The sequence below is a fragment of the Chrysochloris asiatica genome, unplaced genomic scaffold (assembly GCF_000296735.1).
Source record: "Chrysochloris asiatica unplaced genomic scaffold, ChrAsi1.0 scaffold00140, whole genome shotgun sequence".
NCBI lineage: Eukaryota > Metazoa > Chordata > Mammalia > Afrosoricida > Chrysochloridae > Chrysochloris > Chrysochloris asiatica.
In genome coordinates this window covers 7,819,173-7,844,353 of record NW_006408658.1, presented here as the reverse complement: position 1 = coordinate 7,844,353, position 25,181 = coordinate 7,819,173, and the positions used below count along the sequence as shown (strand labels likewise).

The following is a 25,181-nucleotide window of genomic DNA, read 5'->3' as shown; positions in this document are numbered from 1 at the left end:
CCACAGGAGAAAGATGAGGCGTTCTGCTCCCATAAAGATACACAGTCTTGGAAACCCTGTACAGGGTCGCTATGGGTCGGAACCGACTCGAAGGCACTTAACAACAACAACATACAGATTGAATAAGTATAGTAAAAGGATACAACCCTGGCACACACCTCTCATGATTTAAAGCATTCAGCATCCCATTGTTGTGTTCTATACACAGGTTCCTCATAAGCTCAATTAAGTGTTGTGGAATTCCCATTCTTCATAATATCATCCATAGGTTGTCATGATCCACACAATCAAATGCCTTTTGCATAGTCAATAAAGAGCAAGTAAGTAAACATCTTTCTCCTATTTTTTACATTCAGCCAAGATTCATCTGACATCAATAATGATGATATTCCTTATTCCATGACTTGAATTTTTGGCTTGCATTTCTGGAAGCTTCCTGTCAATGTACTGTTGCAACTGTTTTGAGTTATCTTCAACAAAATTTGACTTGCATATACCATCAATGATATTGTTCAATGCTTTACACATTCCATTGCATCACTTTTATTTGGAATGGGCACAGATATGAATCTCTTCCAATCAGTTGGCCAGATAACAGTGTTTCAAATGTCGTGGTACAAACTAGTGAGAGCCTCCAGTGCGGCATCAGTATGTTGAAAGGTTTTAATTTATATTCATCAATTCCTGGAGCTTGATTTCCCCCCAAAGCCTTCAGTGCGCCTTGGATTTCTTCCTTCAGTGTCATTAATTCTTGATCATAAGCTACTTCTTGAAATGGTTGAACATCGACCAATTCTTTTGGGTACAGTAATTGTATTCCTTCCATTTTCTTTTGATCCTTCCTGCATCCAATATTTTGCCCATAGAATCCTTCAGGATTTCAAGTTAAGGCTTGATTTTTTTTCATCGGTTCTTTCAGAAATACTGAACTTGTTCTTCCCTTTTGGTTTTTTGAGTTCAGGTCTTCATACATTTCATTATAATACTTTACTTTGTCGTCTCAAACTGCTCTTTGAACTTTCTCTTTGGCTTTTATAGTTCCTCATTTCTTCCATTCACTTTAGCTTCTCTGTGTTCAAGAGCAAGTTTTAGAATCTCTTCAGACATCTTTTTTGCTTTTTCTTTCTTTCCTGTCTTTTAAATAACCTTTTGCTTTCTTAGTGGATGATGTTCTTCATGTCATCCCACAGCTCTTCTGGTCTTCAGTCATTAGTGTCCAATGTAATGTTTTAATTTTCTTCAGCTTCAGTCTGGACTGCATATGAACAATTGGTTATCTCTTCCATTGTTGTCTCCTGTCCTTGTTTTAGCTGATAATATTGATATTCTCCATTATCTCTTTTCACAGTTATAGTCCATTTGATTCCTGTGTGTTCCATCTGGCAAGGTCTAGGTGTATAGTCACCATTTATGTTGTTGAAAAACTATTTGCAATGAATTATTCATTGGTTTTGCAAAATTTTGTCATGTGGTCTCTAACATTGTTTCTATCACAAAGGCCATGTTTTCTAACTATCAATTCTTCCTCTTTATCTTCAGCTTTTACATTCCATTCACCAATAATTATCAGTGTATCTTTATTGCATGTTTGGTCAATTTCAGACTGAAGAAGTTGGTAGAATTCTTCAATTTCATCACTTTGGCTTTAGTTTTTAGTGAATAAATTTGAATAATAGTCCTATAGTTGGTCTTCCTTGTAAGCATATGGATATTGTCCTATCAAAAACAGCATTGTACTTCAAGGTCTTCAAATGCTCTTTTTGATGACGAATGTTATATGACTCCTCTTTAATTTATGACATAATAAACCACACAATTTTTAAGATTCAAAATGGCCACACCTGTTCATTTCTGCTCATTAATGCCCAGGATATCTTTATGCATTCCATTTCATTTTTGACGACTTCCAATTTTCCCAGATTCGTACATCATACATTTTATATCACAATGATCAATGGATGTTTCCAACTGTTTCTTCTCTTTTTGAGTTGTGCATCATCAGTAAATGAAAGATCCTGAAAGCTTTGCTCCATTCATATCATGAAAGTCAACTCTACTGTGAGGAGGCAGCTCTTCCCCAGTTTTATTTTGAGGGGCTCGTCTTCTGGCCCTATGCTGCTGCTGTTCACAAAGTTTTCAGTGGCTAACCTTTCAGAAGTGGTCCATCTCTTCTTCTTCCTAATCTGTCTTAGTTTGGAAGCTCCACTGAAACTTGTCCAACATGAGTGACCCAGCTGATGTTTAAAATACTGGTGGCATAGTTTTTCTCAGAAAAGGAGAGACTGGTTGCACAATTGGGAGAATGTAATGTCACTACATTTCACATATGTTGTTGTTGTTGTTATGTGCCGTGGAGTCGGTTCCGACTTATAGCAACCCTACACAGGGTTTCCGAGGCAGTAAATCTTTACAGGAGCAGAAAGCCTCATCTTTCTCCTGCCAGGAACCACTGGTAGTTTCAAACTGCTGACCTTGCGGGTCGCAGCCCAATTCGTAACCACTATGCTACCAGATAGAAACTGTTTAATTGGTGTATGTTTTGCTGGGTATATTCTCAACTACAAAATCTAGAAAAACATAAATTTATAAGCATTCCCCTAGTTTCAGTATGGAAATGGGTCAGTATGAGGGACAACTGGATGCAGATCAGCAGATGGATTGGTATGATGATCCAGATGACACAGGAATCCCAGGGTAGTAGTTGTGGTGTTTGGGAGGAAGGGTTGGGTTTCATAAATATTTAAGTTGATAATGTGGGTAAAAGGTTTCTCACCAAGGCGAGTGGATAAATAGTGGTAGTGCCTACTAAACTAGAAACATGAAAAGAAAAGGTAGAGGAGAGAATGGTTCAGTCTAAAAGGTAGTTTGATGTATTGGTTTAATAGTCAGATGAGGGAAATAATGTCTGGTCAAAATGTAAGGCAGCCTGAATAGTTGTTGTTTTCTCCTTTCTTCAGAATAACACTGATCCAGTTAAAGTAAAATATGTGATTGCTTCTCTGAATTCACTGTCAAAAGTATTAACTCAGTACCTTCCCTCAGACACCTGGGACCTTCGTTTACAGCTACAACCCTTCTTAGTTGACGTCTACTCAGTAGTTTTTATTGCTGGTCCTCTCAGCTAAGTATTTGGGATAAAGGAAGAAGAAAGCAATGCTTGCTCTCATATATTAATCTGTTGGGGAAATCAGACCTGTTTAGATGGTTTCAGTACACTATGATAATAAGTTCCTAAAAAGCATTTTCAAGGTATTTTTTGGTACCTAGTATTTCATTCCCATTTTTTTAGGAGCAATTCTTTTCTAATCATTGACTTTTGAATCAAAGTGCATATTAATTTGCAGTGTGCCTTCTAATCACAAACCAAAACCGCACAGTATTGCTCTGAACTTAATCTTCAGTGTTTATTTTTTGTTGTTGTTGTTGTTGTTAAGTACTGTGGAGTCAGTTCCGACTCATAGCAACCTTACACAGGGTTACCAAGGCTGTCAATCTTTACGGGAGCAGAAAGCCTCATCTTTCTCCCACAGAACAGCTGATAGTTTCGAACTACTGCCCTTGAGGTTGGCAGCCCGATTCGTAACCACTATGCTACCAGAGCTCAGCTAATTGAGTCAGGGGGCTACAGCCAATCATCACATCATCCACTTCCTGTGCTTTGGATTTCTTAATTGTTGCACCTCATTTATTAACTCTATGCACACTAGCAGGAATCAACCTATGTAAGACGGCTTCCAGCACACTCAATCTTATTCACCAGAAAAGTTAGTACATGTGCAGGTTGATGAATAGCACAACTCTCCAAGGGAGTTAATTAAAATTCAGAAAATTTTAAATGTTGAAGAGGGTGTAAAAGTTATTTTGTGCTTAATCTCTGTCTATTGCAAGAGGTTTCCAACCACTTGACTCATTTTCCACCTAATATAATTTCATTAAACTATACTTGGGTCCCTGAAACTATGAGAGACCATTAATGTATTTGGTACATAATAAATAATGCTACATTTTTCTTAGACTGATATTTGTTGGTGTTGCTTGCCTGTGAGCTAACTAATTTGTTTCTATCTGTTGTACTAAACTCTAGATTGAAGCATTCTTTTTTTTTATTTTATAAATATTTTTGAGCACCTGCCAGGCACTATATCTGAGTAAGACTTAGCTGATTAGCCAGTAATACCCATATAACATATAGAAGAAGGTTGTAGAAGCACTAACAATGAACTGACTGGTTGAGTCTGTTTTAGAAAGCACGTCAAACATGGTAAGCAGTTGGTAAATGTTAGTTGCCTCTGTTAACCATCATTATTATTGGATGTTTCATACAAATGGGATCACAGAATATTTGTTCTTTTGTGTTCATTCATATCATAGTGTGCATTAGAACTTCATTCTTTTTTTTGTTTGAGTAATATTCTGTTGTATATACATTTTGGTTTTCATTCATCTCTTATGGACTTTGAGGCCGTTTCCACTTTTGGCTATTCTAAATAATGCTACAGTGAACATTGGTGTATAAATTTGCTTTAAAAAAGTCACGAATCCTTATTGGAAATAAATCTCTTAGTGTAAACAGTCGAGCATTACTTGTTCACTGTCATGCTTTGTATTTATTTATTTATTAACTCTTCATTGTTAAATATTGGACATCTGTGAGAGTTAAGTCAAAAAGTATTGCAGGTCATACATACATAATTTATCCCATGCAAAACATGTTTAAACATGTCTCTGCAATCAATGAATGACTGCAGACAAATTCTCTCAGTAATACACTTAGTGTTCTTAGAATGTCTTCAAAACAGGGCCCATTAAAAACAGTGATTGGATCTGCTGGGCCAGTTCAATTCAGAGCAGAGGTCAGTCAGAAGGTTAGGATTCCAAAGGAGTAGTCTAGCTAGATTTTCTCAAAGAACACAGACTGATCGTGGGAGCTTATTATGAAGAAATCTTAAGAAAATCGAAGCCTGCGTTGGTAAGATAAAGATCAGGAGAGTTGTGCCTAGGGATTTTTGTTTTCATAGAGACATTCTTCCTTAGTAGCAAGGCCTGTCCTACAAGAATTTCATTGGGAAACCTTGTCCCATCTACCCTACAGCTCTAATCTTGCCACTTCAGGCTCCTTTTTGTTCCTCAAACTCAAAGAGCATTTAATAGGAACACTGTTTTAAGTCCTTTAAGGATGCCTAAACTGCCATTTTACCTGGAATAATGGAAGAGAGCAGAATTCTTTGGGAAAGGATTGTTGTTAAGTACCGTGGAGTTGGTTCCGACTCATAGTGACCCTGCACAGGGTTTCTGAGTCTATAAATCTTTACGGGAACAGAATGCCTCATCTTTCTCCTGTGGAAGCTCAGGTAGTTTCAAACTGCTGACCTTGAGGTTGGCAGCCTGACTCGTAACCACTACACTACCAGAGCTAAAAAAGGATTAGAGAAATAGAAATACATACCTAGTTGGGGGATATGCTGAGAAGCAGTAGCTTCACATTTTGATATTTTTTGTGTAATAAAGGTGTCTGTGATTTTTTTAGCAATACAGTTCTCTTACGTTCCTTTAACCCAGTTGACATTCCTTGAATTTAAATGAAGAGATGTTTATACATCTCAATTCAAAACTACCAGCAGAAGGTCAGTATTTCTAATCAACTCTCATTTGGTAAAAAGACTTCAGCAGCCAAGTTTAGAAAATAATCATGTGTATTGATGAGAGGAGTGAACCCTGGTGGCACAAAGCGTTAGTGCTTAGCTTCTAAGCAAAAGATCACCAGTTTGAGTCCACCCAGCAGTAAGTAAAATACTCATTTTAGTATTTCTGTGGTGATCTGTTTCTAGAAGTTCACAGCCCTGAAGACCCAACGTGGCACACATGAGGTTACTATAAGTCAGAATTGACTCAACGTCACTCAGTATTATTTCATTAAGTTATAAGATTCATGTGTTAATTAAACTTTTCATAATGTATGTTTTCTGACTAAACTGAAATAGACTGTAGCAACAAGTTACTTCTTCAATGTCTTTATAGTGCTTGGTGGTGGTATGCCGTGGAGTCGATTCCAACTCATAGCAATCCTGCATAGGGGGTTTCCAAGGCTGTAAATCTTTACAGGTGGAGGAAACTTCATCTTATTCCCAAGGAGTGCCTGGTGGACTCAACCCGTTGACCTTGTGGTTAGCAGCCCAGCTTGTAACCCAAGATTACTTTAAATAAAATGTAAGAACCTGAATGAGTAAACAGTTAAAGATTTGTGGCATACTTTGCTCAAAATCAGTATTCAATTTCTTTAATGAGAAATACTGTGTAAGGTCAAAACAAAAGTAAGAATTTTATTTCTTTTTTTTAAGCATCCCTCCTCCCTCTTCAAGGGGCTCAGGTACTATAGTGGGTTACAGGTTGGGCTACTAACTGCAAGGTCAGTTGAAATTTGTCATTCTGTGGGAGAAGATAAAGCTTTCTGTCCTGTAATGATTAACAGCCTTGAAAACTCTGTATAGGGTCGCTGAAGTCGGAGCTGACTCCATAGCACACCTCCCTCTTCATGACCTCCATACAGTTAGCAAAGTGTCCTATACAACTGGAGCTCGGTTTTCCTGTTGTGAGGTCAGAGGACACATGCATATCTTTGATTCACCTTAAAGATCCATGCCTTCTCTTTTAGGGAGCTCATGATGCCTATATTTCCATTTGCGGAATTTAAATAAAATAGGTCAGTTGATTTCTTGAAAACACAAGTTTATGATAATTCTAAGGCAAAAACCTCATATCAAAAGAAGTGTTGTGTTTTTTTCCACACACATTCATGAAAATTATGTCCTAAGGGAAGAACTTTCATTCCAATTTAACATCAGCATTTGCTCTAAGGATGTTACGTAATTACATGAAAGAATCCTAAGAATTTGTACTCCTGTGTTTAAAGTGCTTGATGGTGCCATCTAGTGGTATAAATTCAATAGAACGTGCACTTGTATTCCTCAATGTTTTTAGAATAGACTTTGTGTGATTTTTTTAAACTCAGTTTTTTATTAAAATTTTAATGTAATATCCAAATATGAAATACATATACCTCTATATATTTTTGTACTAGAAAACCTCCATCGAGGATTCTTAGATGTGGTACAAAAACACTAAGCAACAATAGAAAACATTAATAAATTGGGTGTCATCAAAATGAAGACATTTCATGCATCAAAGGACACTGATCAAAAAAAGTGAAAGGTCAAACCCCACAAGGAAAAAAACATTTTCAAATCATGTATCTGATAAGGATTAAGTAAACAGAATGTACAAATTCCTTTTAAAACTCAAGTGTGTCAGTATAAGGACTAAAGTGCACCTGATCCAAGCCAGGGTATTTTCATTTGCCTTACATGCATGTGAGCACAGTCAGTTAGATAGTATCGTAGCAGAGTCAATGCGTTTGAATTACGGTTTTGAAAAAGAATAATGGAAGTACCGTGAACTGCCAGCAGAACAAACCAATCTGTGTTAGAAGAAGTATAGCCAGAATGCTCTTCAAAAGCTGGGATGGCCAGACTTCATCTCTCATACTTCAGATATGTTATCAGGAAGGAACAGTCCCTGGAGAAGGACATCATGCTTGGTAAAGTGGAGGGTCAGCGAAAAAGAGGAAGACTCCCAATGAGATGGACTGACAAAGGAGCAGCAGCAGTGGGTCAAACATAACAACAATTGGGAGGATGGTCCAGGACCGGGAAGTGCATAAGGTCAATATGACTCCGAACTAACTGTATGGTATCTAACAACAACAACAACAACAAAATTCAACAAAAGGACAACCCAATTTCAGAGTCCTTTACAGCAAAGGACTTGAAAAAACAGTTCTCCAAGAAGATAGACAAATGGCTAATAAGCACACAAAAAGATGTATAATGTTGTTAGAGAAATGCAAATGAAATAATAATGAGATGCCACTTCACACCTGGTACTATTGCGAGACTAAAAACAAACCAACGGAAAATAGCAGGTGTTGGCAAGGAGTGGAGAAATTGCAGCTCTCATATTATTGGTGAGAATGTTATTGGTGCACCTAATCTGGGAACAGTTAGTTGTACTTCAGGATTTATGCATAGAATTGCCGCATGGCCCAGCAATTCCACTCCTAGGTATATATACCCAAGTGAATTGAAAAGAAATATTGATAACAGAAAGTTTGTAGCAGTATTATTCATAGTTGCCCACAGTGGAAACAACACAAATGTCCATCAACTGATTTAAAAACCAAACACCAAACTCACTACCATCAAGTTAATTCTGACTGATAGTGACTCCAGAGTAGGACTGCTCTACAGGTACACTGCCGCTTCTTTTTCTGCAGAGAAGGTGGTGAATTTGATTTAGAGCAATTTGCTTAGCCACTGTGTCACCTTTTTATAGTGATCTGTTTCTGAAAGGTCACATCCTTGAAGACCCTGGGGAGCAGATTCACTAGCACACATGAAGTTACCATGAGTCAGAATTGACCAAACAGCACGTAACAACAACATGCAGGCCTCCTGCAGCTGATTAATAAACATAATGTAGGTGATATTATACAGCCATGAAGAAGGAATTAAATGCTGATACATGCTTAATTTAAATAGGTCAGTTGCAACATGGATGAACATTGAAAACAGTATGCTAAGTGGAAGAAGTTAAACACAAAGGCCACACATAGTGTATGAAACGTCCAGAGTAGGCAGATCCATAGACAGAAAGCAGGTTGTGGTCACAAGAAAGAAGATGGAGGAAGGAGAGAATGAGGAGTGTCTATTTAATGGATATGGGGTTTCATTTTTAGGGTGAAGAAAATGTAGTGGCAATGATTGCATAATATTGTTGTCGATGTACTAAAAAGCCATGAAATTGCATCCTTAAAATGGTTAAGCAACAACAAAAACCCACTGCCAAATCGAGTTGATTCCAACTCATAGCAACCCTATACAGTGTTTCTGAGACTGTAAATCTTTATAGCAATGGACAGCTCTTCTTTCTCCCATAGAGTGGCTGATGGGTTTTAACCACCAATTTTGTGGTTAGCAGCTCAATGCCTAACCCACAGCATTACCAGGGCTTCTTTTAAAATGGTTTAATTATTCTTACAGATATACTTCTGTAAATATATATACTGGTTTATAGGATCTATTTATTTTATTTCGTTCTCTTTTTTAAAACCCAAAGTTGTTTGATACAGAATTTTTCATCTTTGTAGTCCAAGGCTTCAAACCATTTTATTGCAGTTCGACCTGCTGTGAATTTATATTTCCACCACAGATATAGTGAATCAGAATCAACAGTTTATCAAGATTGCCAGGTGATTCTTATATATGAAAATACAAAAATCACCTGGAGAGCTTGTTAAAAGGTAGATTCTAATTCAGTATATCTGACAGAAATGCAAATTCTCATTAGGGAGTCAAACCGGAATGAACTAGTTTGAAGCCCTGATACAGTCTTGACAGTTTTCATATTGCTGCATGTATGTTACTGTGTAAGTCCCAACTTCTTCACATCATTCTTCACTTGGCCAGTGGCTTTCTTTGCTTTGCTTTCTTTTTCAATTCCAAAGAGGCCTGCTATAAAGGTTTAAACAAATAAGAATGTTTAAGACCCTTCATAAATACTGCATTGTTGTTTCTTTTCCAACACAGGATCCCTGGAACACTTTCTTGACACTATTTCTCTTGTGGTTTCTATGACTGCTCTCTACTAAGAATGTAATAATTTATAATTGTACCAGAAATGGTTGAGGAACCAGTAAAGGAGATTAATGTTTATCAAGTGTCTATTCCAGGAGACAGTCATGGCCATCATTTCATTTAACTCCCATATCTACTGTGTTTATAGTGACTAGAGAAATACACATAAGTGGAGGAGGAAGGATCAGAACCCAGGACTTTTGTCTCCAAGTTTTGCCCTGTTTTTCCACTGCTTTTCAAATTTTGAATTTTACTTTTTCTAATCCTATTTATTAGAGAAAGTCAACATTTTGTCAAGTTATTGTTTACTATTTGTATTTACTCTTACATAACTATATCTTTTGCCCATTTATTATTAAAATAAGTTTTTAATGATAGTAAGAAATGGATGCAAAATTTGGAACAAATTCTGTTACATTTTTATTGCTATTAGTAATGTTGGATTCTGCATGATTTAAAATCAGGAAAAGTGTTCATCAGGATTGTATCCTTTCACCATACTTAATCCGTATGTTGAGGAAATAATCCAAGAAACTGTACTGTATGAAGACAAATGCAGCATCAGGACTGGACAAAGACTCATTAAAACCCTGCAGTATACAGACTACACAATCTTGCTTGCTGAAAGGACTTAAAGTGTTTAAAATGGAGATTATAAACTTGGCCTTCAGTTTGGATTATAACTCCTCATTAAAAAAAAAAAAAAATTTTTTTTTAAAGTCTCAGAACTGGACCGATAAACAACATCATGCTAAATGGAAGAAAGATTAAAGTTGTCAAGATTTCATTTTACTTGGAGACATAATCAACATCCATGGAAGCAGTAATCAGGAAATCAACATATTGAACTGGACAAATTTGCTGCAAAACATCTCTTTAAAGTGTTTTTTAAAAACATTACTTTGAAGACTGTGATGTACCTGATCCAAGCCACAGTGTTTTCAGTTGCCTCATATGCATGCAAAAGTTGTACAGTGAATAAGAAAGACTGAAGAAGAGTTTGTATCAATTGAGTATATCATGGGCTGCCACAAGAATGAACAAATCTGTGTTGGAAGAACTGCAGCCAGAATCCTTAGAAGAGAAGATGGTGAGACTGTCTCACATACTTTAGACATGTCCTCCTGGAAAAACGAAAAAGAAGAAGACCTTCAATGAGATAAATTGACAGTGTCTGTAACAATGGTCTCCAACATGAAATAATAGTGAGGATGACCCAGGACCAGGCAGTCCTTCATTCTGTAATACATAGGGTCACTTTGAGGAAGAACTAACAACAACATGATGGCACCTAAGAACAGATTAAACTGCCTTTCTTGAGTTTATGTGTCAGTAAGCATTATGTGTCAACATTTTATTGTAACATTTTTGTTTTTCTTATTCTTATATTACAGGCTCTTGATGGAAATATATATGATCATCTTAAGGATTATTTAATAGCCTTCAGCCGGACTGAGTTAGAAACATGCCAAGCTGTGCAGAACACATTTCAATTTTTATTAGAAACCTCCAGCAAGGTAAGAGCTAATCAAGTTACTTTTAGTGTAATAGATGATAAGTTATTTATTTTAGAATCATGTTTTTTACATATAAACAAAACAAAGGTACCAGTGATATTAGAAAAATACTTTACAGTAAATTTCCTGGAAACAGGTGAAAGGTGTTTTGGCCTCCTTGTTGGTGAGTTTGTGAAGGTGGTGCCAAGCAAGAAAAGTGAGGTTATGGTTCAGGCTAGCTCAGGGCATCAGTCCATTGCTCTGTGAAGTGCTTTTTGCAAGAATTCTTTTAAAGAGTTTTATCTTCTACTCAAATGAATTTTGAATGTTCTCAACTCAGTCATTTGAGGGAATTAACAAGGCCATGTGTTAGGACACAGAGAGAAAAGTAGCATTTTATAGTTGAGTAGAATATGAGTACTTATAACATATTGCTTTTTTGTTTGTTTGATCTTATATTCTTTGTACTGATAGTCTTGAACAGCATATAGTCTTTTCACTCAAAAGTGTAGAAATGTATAAACCTTGCTGGTTTTATGATTGCCTTCTTCACTTACACCCCTTTGGATTATAAGGATAAACCATTTAGGTAGCTCAGCACTTTCATTTCATGTTTCAGTCTCTGTGTACCACATATGTATGGGTTTGGTCTCATGCTGACACTTGTGCTTCTACCTCAATAGACTAGTAATGGTTTTGCAGCGTGGACCCAGAGCACCCAACTAGTGCTATTTTCATTGCAGTTTAAAAATAGAAGAGGATTTCCTCATGATTTGGGTAGAGAGCCCAGTTTGTATCCCTTGCTGTTCAGCACGATTGTTGAACTCTTTGATCATTTCCAGTCCTTATTCCCATTGCATTGTAAGACTTGGGCATCCAGAACCCTACCATCGCTCTTTTTTTTCATTCTCTGGTACACAGACATTTGCCTTTTATTGTTAATCCGGTCTGTGTGTTTTTTAAATAACTTTAAAAATATTTTATTTGCAATTTATTTAATCTGAAGAGGCAGGTTTTAGCACATATGTACTCTATCTTGACAAGCCATTACTACATATCTTTAAAGATAATAAATCTTAGAAATTCGAAGCCATTTTCCTTCAGTTAATTTTCTTTCATTGGAGTTTTTACCTTGAAATTGATAGTCCTACATGTGAATGTAATTAGCAATAATTCACTTTTATAAAAATCAGAAGTCAGACTTGTGGCAAGATGGCAGACTAGGCAGATACACTGCATGAACCCTCTACAACAAAGATATGAGAGGCAAAATAAAACAAACGTATATGAAAATTCTGGCACCCTGAACTTCAAAAGAAAGGTTAGACAGGTGGATGGAATGCTTGCTGGGAGAAGATGCCAAGCAGGAACAGCAACAGAGGAAGACTGACTGATGAAAGGCTAGCCAGACAGGGTTCTACCATCTTGTGAGCAGCTTTGGCCGTAGAGGTAGGCCTGGCAAAGCAGATTCACTCAGGTGATGGAAAAGGTGCGATTTCTTTTTCCTCACTCTCCCCTGCTCCAACCCTCTTCCACACCCAGCACAGACCCTGCTCTCCAGAAGTTTAGAGACACATGGTTGAGAGTAACACCATCATTAAGTGGAGGAAAGCTGTTCCACTTTGGTGTGCCGCTTTTGTGCCTGGATTCATACATGCTTGACTGCAGATCTACAAAACCCGTAGAGCTGCCAAACCAGCATTTAGCCAGTCTCCCCACTCCCAGCTTGCCTGTGGTCTTTACAGACACTGAAACTAGCTCCATCAGTGGCCCCAGTGAGCTACTTCTGGATTGAGTGACCTGAACATAGATAACAATGAGGCCAATAAGAACTCTATCTAGGGCCAGGAACTCTGCTGTTAAATTCCTTCTGCAACCACCTTATGAGCGCCTTGAATAGCAGGAGCCTCTCAGAGATTTCTCACCTCTTAGTCCAAGAACTGTACTATTTGTTTTTACAAATACGACAACCCCACAATGCCTTGGAGACAACAGACAATTTTAGTTCACACAAAGAAACGAGAGAATGACTCAAACAAATAACCAAGATACAGAGCTAAAAAACATTTCTGAGGAAGAAAGGGTAATAGAGCTAACTGAAAGAGAATGAAAAAGAATGATAAATAGGTACCTTTAAAGGATCAATAGAAAGATTGAGGAAAGCAAGGAGAACACAATAAAAACTTTAGAAGAATTCAGAAAAACGGTATAAGAACAAAGACAAAATAAATGCAGATCTTGAAACAACACAAAACCTGCAATTAGCAATCCAAAATATCTCAGAAATGGAGAATACATTGAAAGGGCAAAGGAGTAGGTGTGAAACAATGGAAGCCCAAATTAGTGAGCTTGAAGAGAAATCTCTCAATACAAGTATGCTAGAAGAACAATAAGAAAAAAGAATGAAGAAATCCAAAGAACGCCTAAGAGTTATATGAGACACCATGAAAAGGAGCAACATGTGATCAGAATTCCAGAACAGAAAGAGACAAGAAGCATAGAGAAAATTGTTAAAGAGTTGCTGCAAGAAAATGTCCCTAACATAATTAAATACAAGAAGCTGAACAAACTCCAAACAGGATAGATCCCAAATGAAAATCACCAAGACATATCATAATCAAACTTTCTAAAATCAAAGAACAAGGAAAGAATCCTGAGAGCAGCTCGGGAAAAATAAAAAGTTACCTAAAAGGAGAACCATGGTTTCTCAGCAGAAACCATGAAGGCAAGAAGGCAGGGATGGAATGATGTTGCAAAACTCTGAAAGGAAAAGATTGCCACCCAAGAATCATATACCCAGCAAAGCTGTCCCTCAAATGCAATGGAAAAATTAGGACATTTCCTGATAAGCAAAAAGGAATTTGTAATCACCAGACATACTTTAGAAAAAAAGCTAAAGGGTGTCCTTTGGACTGAGAACCAACAACAACTGACAACAGCCTGAGATTACCATACATGACAACACCACCCAGAACTTAATCTAGATATAGAAGGATTACAACAGCAAAGTAAAAAAGGCTTACAAGACTGAAAATAGGGAACCAGCGATATCAATGTATATTGGAGTCAACAATAAAGCAAAACGAGGCAGTAGTGTAGATACAGAATTTCCAAATGGCAAAAGTAGATTTCAAGATAAAAAAGACTGTTTTAAAGCAGGGGAAAAAAATTAATAAATCACAGGGTAACCTCAAAGAAAAAGAATACACCTGCACATCAAAAAAAAAAAAAAAAAGAAGAAGAAACTCAGAAAGTTTTAATAAACAATAATACAACAGAACTGAAAAGAAAACCAACAAACAAAATGAACTCATCATAGAAAATTACGTGGTCAAAGAATCCAGCAGCACCACACACACAAACAAACAAAAAACTCACTGAGATCATAAATGAAAAATTAGCGACAAACTTAGAGGTTGTAATGTATGGCATACAGACACTATCAAACATTACCACAAAAGCACCAGCAGTAGAAGGAAAAATAGATGACTTGGACCTCCTAAAACGTAGAAACTTAATGTGTATTAAAAGATTTTGCCAAAGGAATAAAAAGGGAGCCCACAGCCTGGGACAACATTTTTTGCAGTGACATATCAAACACCAGAGACTAATATCTAAAATTCATAGAAAAACTACAACACCTCTACAAGAAAAAGACCAACAACCCAATTGAAAAATTAACACAGGATAGGAACAGATACTTCACCAAGGAAAATATCCAGGCAGCCAACAAATATATGAAGAAATGTTCACATTCATTAACCATTGTTGTTGTTGTTAAGTGCCGTTGAGTTGGTTCCAACTCACAGCAACCCTGTCTAGGGTTTCCAGGTTGTGTCTGGTGACCTTGAAGTGCCGACCTTAAGGTCTAAACTGACCTTGCAGTCCAGCACATTAACCCAAAATGCAAAAAATCAAAACAACAATGTGATGTCATCTCACACCAAAATAACAACAAAATTAAAAGGAAAACAGCAAATGCTGACAAGGATGTTGAAAATCTGGGACCCTCCTACATTGCTGGTAGGACCATAAAATGGTTCAGCCACTCTGGAGAACAGTATGGTGATTCCTCAGAAAATTTGAAATAGAAATACTGTATGACCCAACAATCCCTCTACTTGGTATATATCCACAAGAAATACAAGCCAGGACATAAGTAGATATATGCATGCCGATGTTCATCACAGTACTATTCATAATAGCAAAAAGATGGAGACAGAGTAAGTGCCCACCAGTGGAAGAATGGATAAGCAATGTTTGGTACATACACACAATGCAACACTGAAGAATAACAATGAAATTGTGAAACACCTCATAACTTGTATGAAGCTGGAGGACATTATGCTGAGTGAAGTTAGTCAATCACAAAAAGACAAATATTATATGAGACTATTGTAAAAGCTTAAGAAAAGGTTTCCAGACTATAAAAAAAAAAAATTCTTTGATGAGTACCAGAGGTAGGAGGGAGAGGAGAGTAATTCACAGGCTAGAGGGTTGGGTGACAGGGAGGGCAGTATACAAGAAGGGGGAAGGAGGCCAGTGTATAAGAAGAGGGAGGGTGGCAGAAGAATAATGAAGATAGATGAAGGCACAGGAAGGTATGTATGGGCTACAGGGGATAGAGGTATATAGTGATATACATGTACAACCCTGGAACAACAAACAGTGTTCTGAGCATAGATATGCTTGGAATCAAGTTATCATGTATATGTTGTTGTTGTTGTTAGTGCCGTTGAGTCAGTTTTGACCCATAGCGACCCTGTACAGGGTTTCCGAGGGTGTAAATCTTTACGGGAGTAGAAAGCCTCATCTTTCTCCCGTGGAGCGGCTGGCAGTTTCGAACCGCTGACCTTAAGGTTCACAGCCCGATTCGTAACCACTACGCTACCAGAGCGCGGTTTGAGGCATAGGCTGAATGGGTAAGAGAGGAAGAGTGAGATGTATCTATTTTTATATTCTTCAAATATATGAGTTTGAAAGAGAAAAAAGAAACATTCTTTGATGATTGCCAGGGGCAGTAGGAAAGGGAGAGTAGTTTACTGGTTATAGGTAGATACATGTTAACTTGGGTGGTGGGGAAGGCAACATGCAAGAACAAGGAGGTTGGAAGAAATATGATGAAGACATGGGGGGGTGCATACAAGGGCTAATGGGGAGTAAAGTATAGTGATATATATACAACTTTGAAATAACAAAACTCTGCAGGTAGATAACATGGACAGAGACACGGGCTGTAATGGGAAAAATAAAATGTATACATATGTGTATGCATGTGTGTATGTACATATATGTGTATAGATATGGATGTATACATTTCTGTGTCCTACAGACATACAAGAATATGAAAGAGGAAATTGGTACATGAGTAATTACCTTTACTGCAAATACCACTGTAAATGTGGTGGTACATACAGTGGGGGGGAAATGATGAAAACTAAAAAAAAACACAAAATGATGAAAACTAGGTATTATCAAACATCTTAAGGCACAATGAGTAGCTGAGCATGTCAGTTAGCACAACATGTTACGCAAAGACAATGTTCTGCATCCTACTTAGGTGTGTTGTTGTTATGTGCCATGGGGTTGGTTCCGACTCATAGCGACCCTTTACAGGGTTTCTGAGGCTGTAAATCCTTACGGAAGCAGAAAGCCTCATCTTTCTCCCACAGAACAGCTGGTGGTTCCAAACTGCTGACCTTGCGGTTCGCAGCCTGATTTGTAACCACTACGCTACCAGAGCTCCTTACTTAGGTGTGTAGCATCTGTGATATTAAAAGTTCATGGCCGGCCATCTAAGGTGCAGCTATTGGTCTCTCCATGTGCAGAGGAAAGAAGAGTGATGAGAATTGAAGATGTTTGGAATCAAATTGTCCGATGAACTAATGGAACATGTGAATATCAGTCTGCAGAAGAACAAGGTGGTACCCAGCTACCACTACCAACTGCCCTAAATGGGATCACATTAGAAGGCCCTGAATAGATCGGCATAATGTGTGGAACAAAATTCTAATTTATTTAAAAAAACAAAAACCAGGCTTACTAGGCTTTCTGCTCCTTAAAGATTTACAGCCTCGGAAACCCTGTACAGGGTCACTATGAGTCACAACTGACTCCACGGCACATCACCACCTCCACCTCCACCACCACCACTTGTCAGAAAGAGACTGGAGGAACCTGAGACTCTGGCCCTCAACCACATTTCAGATCTGGAAAGAAACACCTTCTCTCATCCAAGCAGTAGATAGGTATATAGGGGGAACAACAGCAGTAGTAAGATATGCTCAGTATGAATGATAAAACTGTCAATCATTCAAAATCCTTAAAGGTGCAGCATGAACCCAAGGACAATGGCAATAAGGGATGGGAAGATGGGTGGAAGGGAAATAGAAGCCACAGGGAGGAAGTGGATGGCTGTTGTTCCATGGAGGGGATTGCAATCACTGAGATGAAACAAATGGTAGTATTTGTTCAATGTAAAACTGATTATCTTGTCTGCAAAACTTCACTCAATGCACAATAAAAAGAAAAAAAAAGACAATCAATTCATACCAATTGATAATTATACTAAATATAAATGGATTAAATGTACCAGTTGTTGTTGTTAAGTGCCATAGAGTCAGTTCCAACCCATAGTGACCCTGAACAGGGTTTCCGAGGCTATAAACCTTTACAGGAGCAGAAAGCCTCATCTTTCTCCCGCGGAGCAGCTGGTAGTTTCAAACTGCTGACCTTGTGGTTCGCGGCCCGATTCGTAGCCACTACGCTACCAGAGTAAAGAGACTTACAGAGCAAAATGGATAAGAAAACAGGATCCTTCAGTGTGCTGTCTACAAGACCTATCAAAAAGTTGGAGACAGCCTAAATGCTCATCAACAGGAGAATGGTTAAACAAACTTTGGCACATACACAGAATACTACAAAATGTTGAAGAATAATATTGAATCTGTGAAATACTTCACAACATGGTTGAACCTGGAGGACATTATGCTGAGTGAAATAGTCAATCACAAAAGGACAAACGTTGTATGAAATCAATGCTGTAAAAAGTTTTTCTGGATAAAAGAAACAATCTATGTGATAATTACAGGGTGGGTGCAGGGAAGAGGGAAAATTATTCACGGGCTAGAGGGTAGACTCATGTTCATATGGGTGACAGGGTGGGCGATATACAACAATAGGGAGGTTAGCAAAGAAAAGATGGGGGTCGAGATAGACAAGGGGAAGAATACAATGGTTAAAGTGAATAGAGGTCAATGCTGATAACTGTTGTTACATGGAGGAGATTGTAAATATGTAATGAAGCAAAAGTATGTGATTTGTTGAATATAGAACTGATCTGCTCTGTGAACCTTCACTCAATTCACAATTTTAAAAGGTTAAAAAATCAGAAGTCAGCTTTTCCACCAACTTTTAACTTCCCTGAATGGAGTTGGACACCTAGAAGGAAACGTCTCAAAAATGGCATTTGAATAACTTTGGCACACCTTTACTTTATAGGAAAACCCTTGGATGTCTTTTAGTGAGAAAGTGGTTCTGAAGAGTGGAGAGAGTGTAGCAAAAAAGAAACTAAATTATTGCCCTAAGACAGGCAAAAAAATGAAGGAGGTCTGAAGAAATAAAGAGATGAATTGAACTTCAGGACATTTCTGAAGTATAACTGATACTCACCAATAATCAGTTAGATTGAATACACTACCGTTAACTTACATAACAGGTAAACCTGTAGTAGTAAAAATAGGTAGTATTTTGCATCACAATTTTCTAAAATATCTTTGCGTATATCTTCAATCTTGTAAAGTTGGAATATTGTGCTCATTTTATAGACAGGAAAATGGATTCTAGAAGTGGCTGTAACTTGACTAAGATCTCACACAAAGACAGTGCTTTCCATTCTTCCCTCTACTATGCTTTACTATCTCTTTACCTTTTATTATTTTCATATAAAATTAATTAAAATTTCATAAACTAGCATGGACACATAGAGAAGCATTTCCATTTTCCTCTGCACATCCACTCATGAGAATCTCATTCCTCAGGGCTGAAGAATAAGTGAGATGCTCTTGTGTTTAGATTGAATGGGGTAGGAATAAAAATTTAATAAGAATGATGTATCTAGGAGATATGTCCATTTGTTCCAAGTACCAGAAGAGCTTACACCTACAATTTTTACGCCATGTGCTTTTCTATTACAGAGAGCTTGTGACTTTGCCCTTGTTATGCTGCTAAAAGCAGCCAGGGATCTGATAACCAAAAGAAAATGTGGAAGTCTTTAAGTTTTTATTCTACTGCAATTACTGCCTTGTCATTTAAGGGGGAAAAGTTCATCTTTTCCCATATCTAAAATGTAAGTGTACATACTCCCAAGGACATTGGCAGTGAGGGTAATTCATGGCAAACTATAAATATTAAGGTACTCCGTATATCTTTTATCCCCTGAAGGGAAAAGATGCTGGCTCTGGAGCTTTTGCTGATTTTTAATTATTGATGAAGCTGGGTTTTCTCCTTAATAATTTATGAAATGCTTTGTATATGTAACTGAAGCACATATTGTCTTAAATGTTTTCTCTAGAATAGTAGCTCCAAAGGTTGCTCTCCTAGCCTTTCTGGGATAAGGAAGCTACTACCGACTAATAACATGGTTGTTATTATGATAATGGTAATGATAAAAATAATAATGCTATTCTGGATTTCTTTGGGAATTAAATTGTCTAGTGTTGCTATTCTTAATAACTTGAAGACTAACATAAAAAGTAAACTTGCAGTTCTTTTTAATAATTATAATAGTGGAAAGTAGAATATCAGTTATCATTCAGAACTTTGTTCTCAAAAACGAAGATTTTTTTTTTACTTTGGTAAGATTATTTGGATGTATTTATCCTCTAAATGGATTGGAATCCAGAACACCTTAATATCTGTTCTAAAAAGTGGGTCATGTCAGAGCAAATGTTTTAGTAATGGAGAAATTAGGAAAATTGATAGTAAGCATAACATTCTCCATTTCAACATAATTACTAAACTTTTTCCTGAGAGTGAAAGAATAATTCAGTATTTTGAATATTGACAGTTCTGTCAACTATAAATCTTTCGCATAGCAGTTTTATAGCTTTTAGCTGACCCAGCAGAACCGTTTATTTTTTACCATACTCATGCCAAAAAATAGGACACCTGCATTTATTTAATTAACAATTTGAGTTACCCTATTTTTTTTATCCTTTTCATGAGTATGCTTTTCTGATTTTGATGATCAAATAAAATGATTCCCTCCCAGAAGCACTTCTGAATGTGGAACCTTATTTAATGGCTCCCCAAGAAGATTTAATTCTCCATGCATAACTATAAACTCCTTAGGCAGGGATCACATCTTAACCGTTTTTATATTCCTAGTGCCTAGCACTTAGTTAACATTCAATAAATTTTTGCCATTTATGAATGAATCTCATATTCAGAGCAACTTGGTGGTAAGTAGTTTCTTGAATTTTCTTAACACTTAATCTTTTCCTGGGCATTCCTTCATGCTTACAATTTCATTCCTTCATTCATGGTGTTATTTTCAGCTTATTTTCGTTTTATTGAGAATATACACAAACAGAAAATACCCCAGTTCAAATATTTCTTAATAAGTCATTCAGTGACATTAATTGCATTCTTTAAGTTGTACAGCCATTCTCACTCTGCTTTTCTAAATGGTTTCTCCCCATTAGCATAAACTCACTGCCTGCTAAGTTTCCTATCCCATCTTCCCAGTTGTTGTCAGTTTGATCCCATATAGGTAGTTCTTTGAGGAACCCTGGATTACCCATTGGGCAACTAACTGCAAGGTCAGCAGTTCAAATCTACCAGCCACTCTTTGTGAGACAAATGAGGCTTTCTACTCCTATAAAGATTTACAGCTTCAGAAACTCTATACTGAGTCACTTTGAAGCTGTCAGTGTGTTGTACTATGGTGGCTTGCATGCTGCTATGATTCTGAAAGCTATGCCATGCGTATTTTAAATACCAGCAGGATCACCCACAGTGGACACGTTTCAGCTGACCTTCCAGACAAAGACAGACTAGGAAGAAAAGATGGACTACCTCTGAATATTTATACACTGAAAACCTATGAATAGCACAGGAATACTATCAGCACCAGAATATTGAATATTGAAACATGATGAAGAGCATAGAATATTATCAGATATAATGCCAGAAGATGAGCCCCTCAGGTTGGAAGGCACTCAAAATACGACGGGGGAAGAGCTGCCTCCTCAAAGTACAGTTGACCATGATTACGTGAATGAAGTAAAGCCCTCGGGACCTTCTGATGATTCCAGTCATTCCTTGACTACTGACTGTATCACTCCAGTCTCTATTTCCATGGTCCCATTACTTCCTTGTCTACTGTGTGCGTTTTCCTCTGTACGTCTGATTGACATTAGATTTAGGGCCCACCAGGTTTTTTCCTAAGTAGTCCTGGTGTGGCACTGTAGTGTAATCAGTTGACTGGTCACTGCAAAGGTCAACAGTTCAAACCCACCAGCCGGTCCTTGGAAACCCTATACAGAGTTGCCATGAGTCAGAACTGATTCTATGACACTTACAACAACAAAAGCATTTTAAACTTGTATCTTTTATATATCATACTAACATACTTGTTGGTGGAATTATATATCTGGGCCTTACTTTTTTATAACTGGGATGGAGGCAGTGGTGGTGAGTTTATAGATGAAACAAGATTAGCCATGAGGCTACTTTTGGAAGCTGGGTGAGGATACATACTGTATTTTTATGCATATAATGCATGTGTCATGTGGTTGTTTTGCAAAGCATGCAACTCCCTCACATATTCATTTCCCGTGTTATTTATATGGGTGCATTATTTGTGGGGGAAAATACAGTGATACTGTTTTTTCTAGGCTTTTATATGTGTTTGATATTTTCTCTAACACTATGTTAAAAATTAAAACAGAGTGAAACACACCACCACTCAGAAAAGAAAGCGATTTATAGAGTTTGGATAGAGTTGACAATGAAAGGATAGGGCCCTTAGTATTTTCTGCAGATGGCTGTGGAGACTTTCAGGGTAGTTTCAAGAGCTTTCCCAGCTATTCTCTTTGGGGATGTATTTATCCATCCAGCCTTCCCTAACCAAATTCTCCCAGTCACTTCTAACACCATCTCAGCTCTTCATTCTGGATTAATTAACCACATCCTATGTGTTTTTGTCTATATATATCTACTGTGTATTTTAATTGTGTAACTGGCATGATTTTTCCAACTCCCAGATTTAAAATTCTTTGATGATACTAACCCTGTTTATTCATCTTTGTTCGTGTACATATTCCTTTCTACCCCCACATTTGCACTCCTGATTGATAATATAGAATCAGCACTTGACTGTGAACCACAAGGTTGACAGTTCAAACCCACCAATCCACCAGCTGCTCCTTGGAAACCAAACAGAAGACAAACTAGATAACTGGGACCGCCTAAAATTATACATATGTGCATCAAAAGATTCACCAAGAGTAAAAAACAACCCACAGTCTGTGAGAAAAAAAAACAAAAACAACACACAGTCCATATTGAACAAGGGACTAATCTTTAAAATTTATAGGAAATTTCAACACCTCAACAAGAAAAAAACAATTTAAAAATGGGCGAAAGACAGGATCAGGTACTTAACCGAAGAAGACATCAGGACGCAAAAAAAACATACAAAGAAGTGCTTGTGGTCATTAGTTGTTGTTGTTAAGTGCTGTCAAGTGGGTTCCGGCTCATAGCAACCCTGTATAGGATTTACAAGGAGCAACTGGTTAATTGGAACCACCAGCCTTGCGGTTAGCTGTCCAGTGCTTATACTAAAGCACCACATGGGATTCCCGTCATTAATGTTGTTGTTGTTAAGTGTCATTGAGTTGGTTCCGACTCACAGTGACTCTGTACAGGGTTTCCAAGGGACAACTTGGTTGGTGGGTTTGAATCACCAACCTTGTAGCTCGCAGTCCAGTACTTATCCTGCAGCACCACACCAGGAGTCCCCCACAGTTCAGAAAGACAAAAAGTAACAAATGTTGGTGAGAATGTGGAGAGATAGGGACCTGCGGGTGAAATTGTAATCTGGTATAACTACTGTGGAAAGCAGTATGGTGCTTCCTCAAAAAGTTGGAAATAGAAGTACTGTATGATCCCTCTATTGTTGTGCACCCTTGAATCAGTCCCAACTCACATCAACTCTTTTTAAGGTTTCCAAGGAGTGACTGGTGGATTTCAACTGCTAACTTTGTGGTTAACATCCAGTGCTTATCCTTCAGCACCATACCAGGACTTCAGTTAATCAAAAAAGGACATACAGTATATGAAACTACTATTGTAGAAAGGTCAAGAAACAGTCTCATGCTTCCCCCACTTCATATCAGCTGAATGCTTCACTCTCAGCTCTAGCCTCCTTTGATGGCTTGATGACCAGAACTCCACTAGAGAAAAATAAAGAAATTTGATAAAGGAAAAGAGTGTAAATTGTTACAGTTTGATGAACTTGACCTATAATTATGAATGTAGTAGCTCAAAATACCAACCAAGAGGGAAGGAGTCTTCACATCAAGGATCAAGCCTATCCTCTTGGTATACAGCATTGATAGGGACAGGCAATTTAGACACTGGCTACCGAAAATGGGGTGGGGGTGGGGGGCTATAAAGGCACAAAGTGGCTGGCTTACAAGTTTTCAAGAGGGAGTTTATTTTCAGAGTGTGTGAGGGAAGGTAGAATTCCCACTGAATAGTTTTCGTCTTATCTAGACAGGTCTGAAAGGAGATGGGGATAAGATTCTTATGATTCAATAGTGAGTAATTATTATCATAGGAGTTCTGGTAGCGTAATGGTTATGAATCGGGCTACTAATTTCATGGTTAGCAGTTTGAAACTACCAGCTGTTCCATGGGAGAAAGATGAGGCTTCCTGCTCCCATAAAGACTTACAACCTTGGAAACCTGATACAGGGTCGCTATGAGTCAGAACCGACTCCACAGGACATAACAACAAAACAAACAAATTGTTATCATGACTATCTGCGATGGTCACAACTGTAAAGATTGAAGTTTTGTAACATAAAAAGGGGTATAGTTAATCTTACATTGTAGAACAGAGGACCCTAGGACCATCAAGGGAGAAGAGCATGAGCTGAATGTGGGACCTGAAACAGAGAAGCAGTGACAACAGAGATAGAGAAAGACATGATGGCATATTACAGCAAAATGTGCAAAGATCTGGAATCAGAAAACCAAAAAGGAAGAACAAGCTCAGCATTTCTCAAGCTGGGGGAACTGAAGAAAAATTCAAACCTTGACTTTCGTTATTGAAGGATTCTCTGGGCAAATTAGTGAATGATGCAGAAAGCATCAAGAGAAAATGAAAGGAATACATAGAGTCACTGTACCAAAAGGAAATGGTTAATGTTCAGCCATTTCAAGAGGTAGCATATGATCAAGAGCCAATGATACTGAAGGAAGAAGTCCAAGGTACATTGAAGGAATTGGCAAGGACCAAGGCACCAGGAATTGATGGAATAAAACTTGAAATCTTTCAAGAAAGTGTGGTGGCACAGGAGGTACTTACTCACTCATCTCTGCCAAGAAATTTGGAAGACAACTATCTGGCCGACTGATTGGAAGAGATCCATATCTGTGGCCATTCCAAAGAGTGGTGACCCAACAGAATGCGGAAATCATCGGACAGTATCTTTGATAGCCCATGCGAGTGCAGTTTTACTAAAGGTAATACAGAAATGGCTGCAAGCATACATTGATAAAGAACTTCCAGAGGTTCAAGCCGGATTCAAAAGAAGCCGTGGAACAAGGAATATCATTGCTGATGTCCAACGAATCTTGGCTGAAAGCAGAGAATATCAGAAAGATGTTTACCTGTGCTTTATTGACTATACAAAGGCTTTCGATTGTGTGGATATGACAAGCCATGGACAACATTGCAAAGTATGAGTATTCCTGAACACTTAAT

General features: G+C 37.7%; 1 protein-coding gene across 1 annotated transcript in view; it reads left to right on the top strand.

Annotated features, from left to right (window-relative positions):
• FCHSD2 (FCH and double SH3 domains 2) overlaps positions 1-25,181 on the top strand; it is a 248,749-nt gene that overhangs the window by 158,367 nt on the left and 65,201 nt on the right. Inside the window, exon 9 of the mRNA XM_006870271.1 lies at positions 11,084-11,206. Coding sequence (XP_006870333.1) covers positions 11,084-11,206 — 123 coding nt within the window. The remainder of the gene's footprint in view (positions 1-11,083; positions 11,207-25,181) is intronic.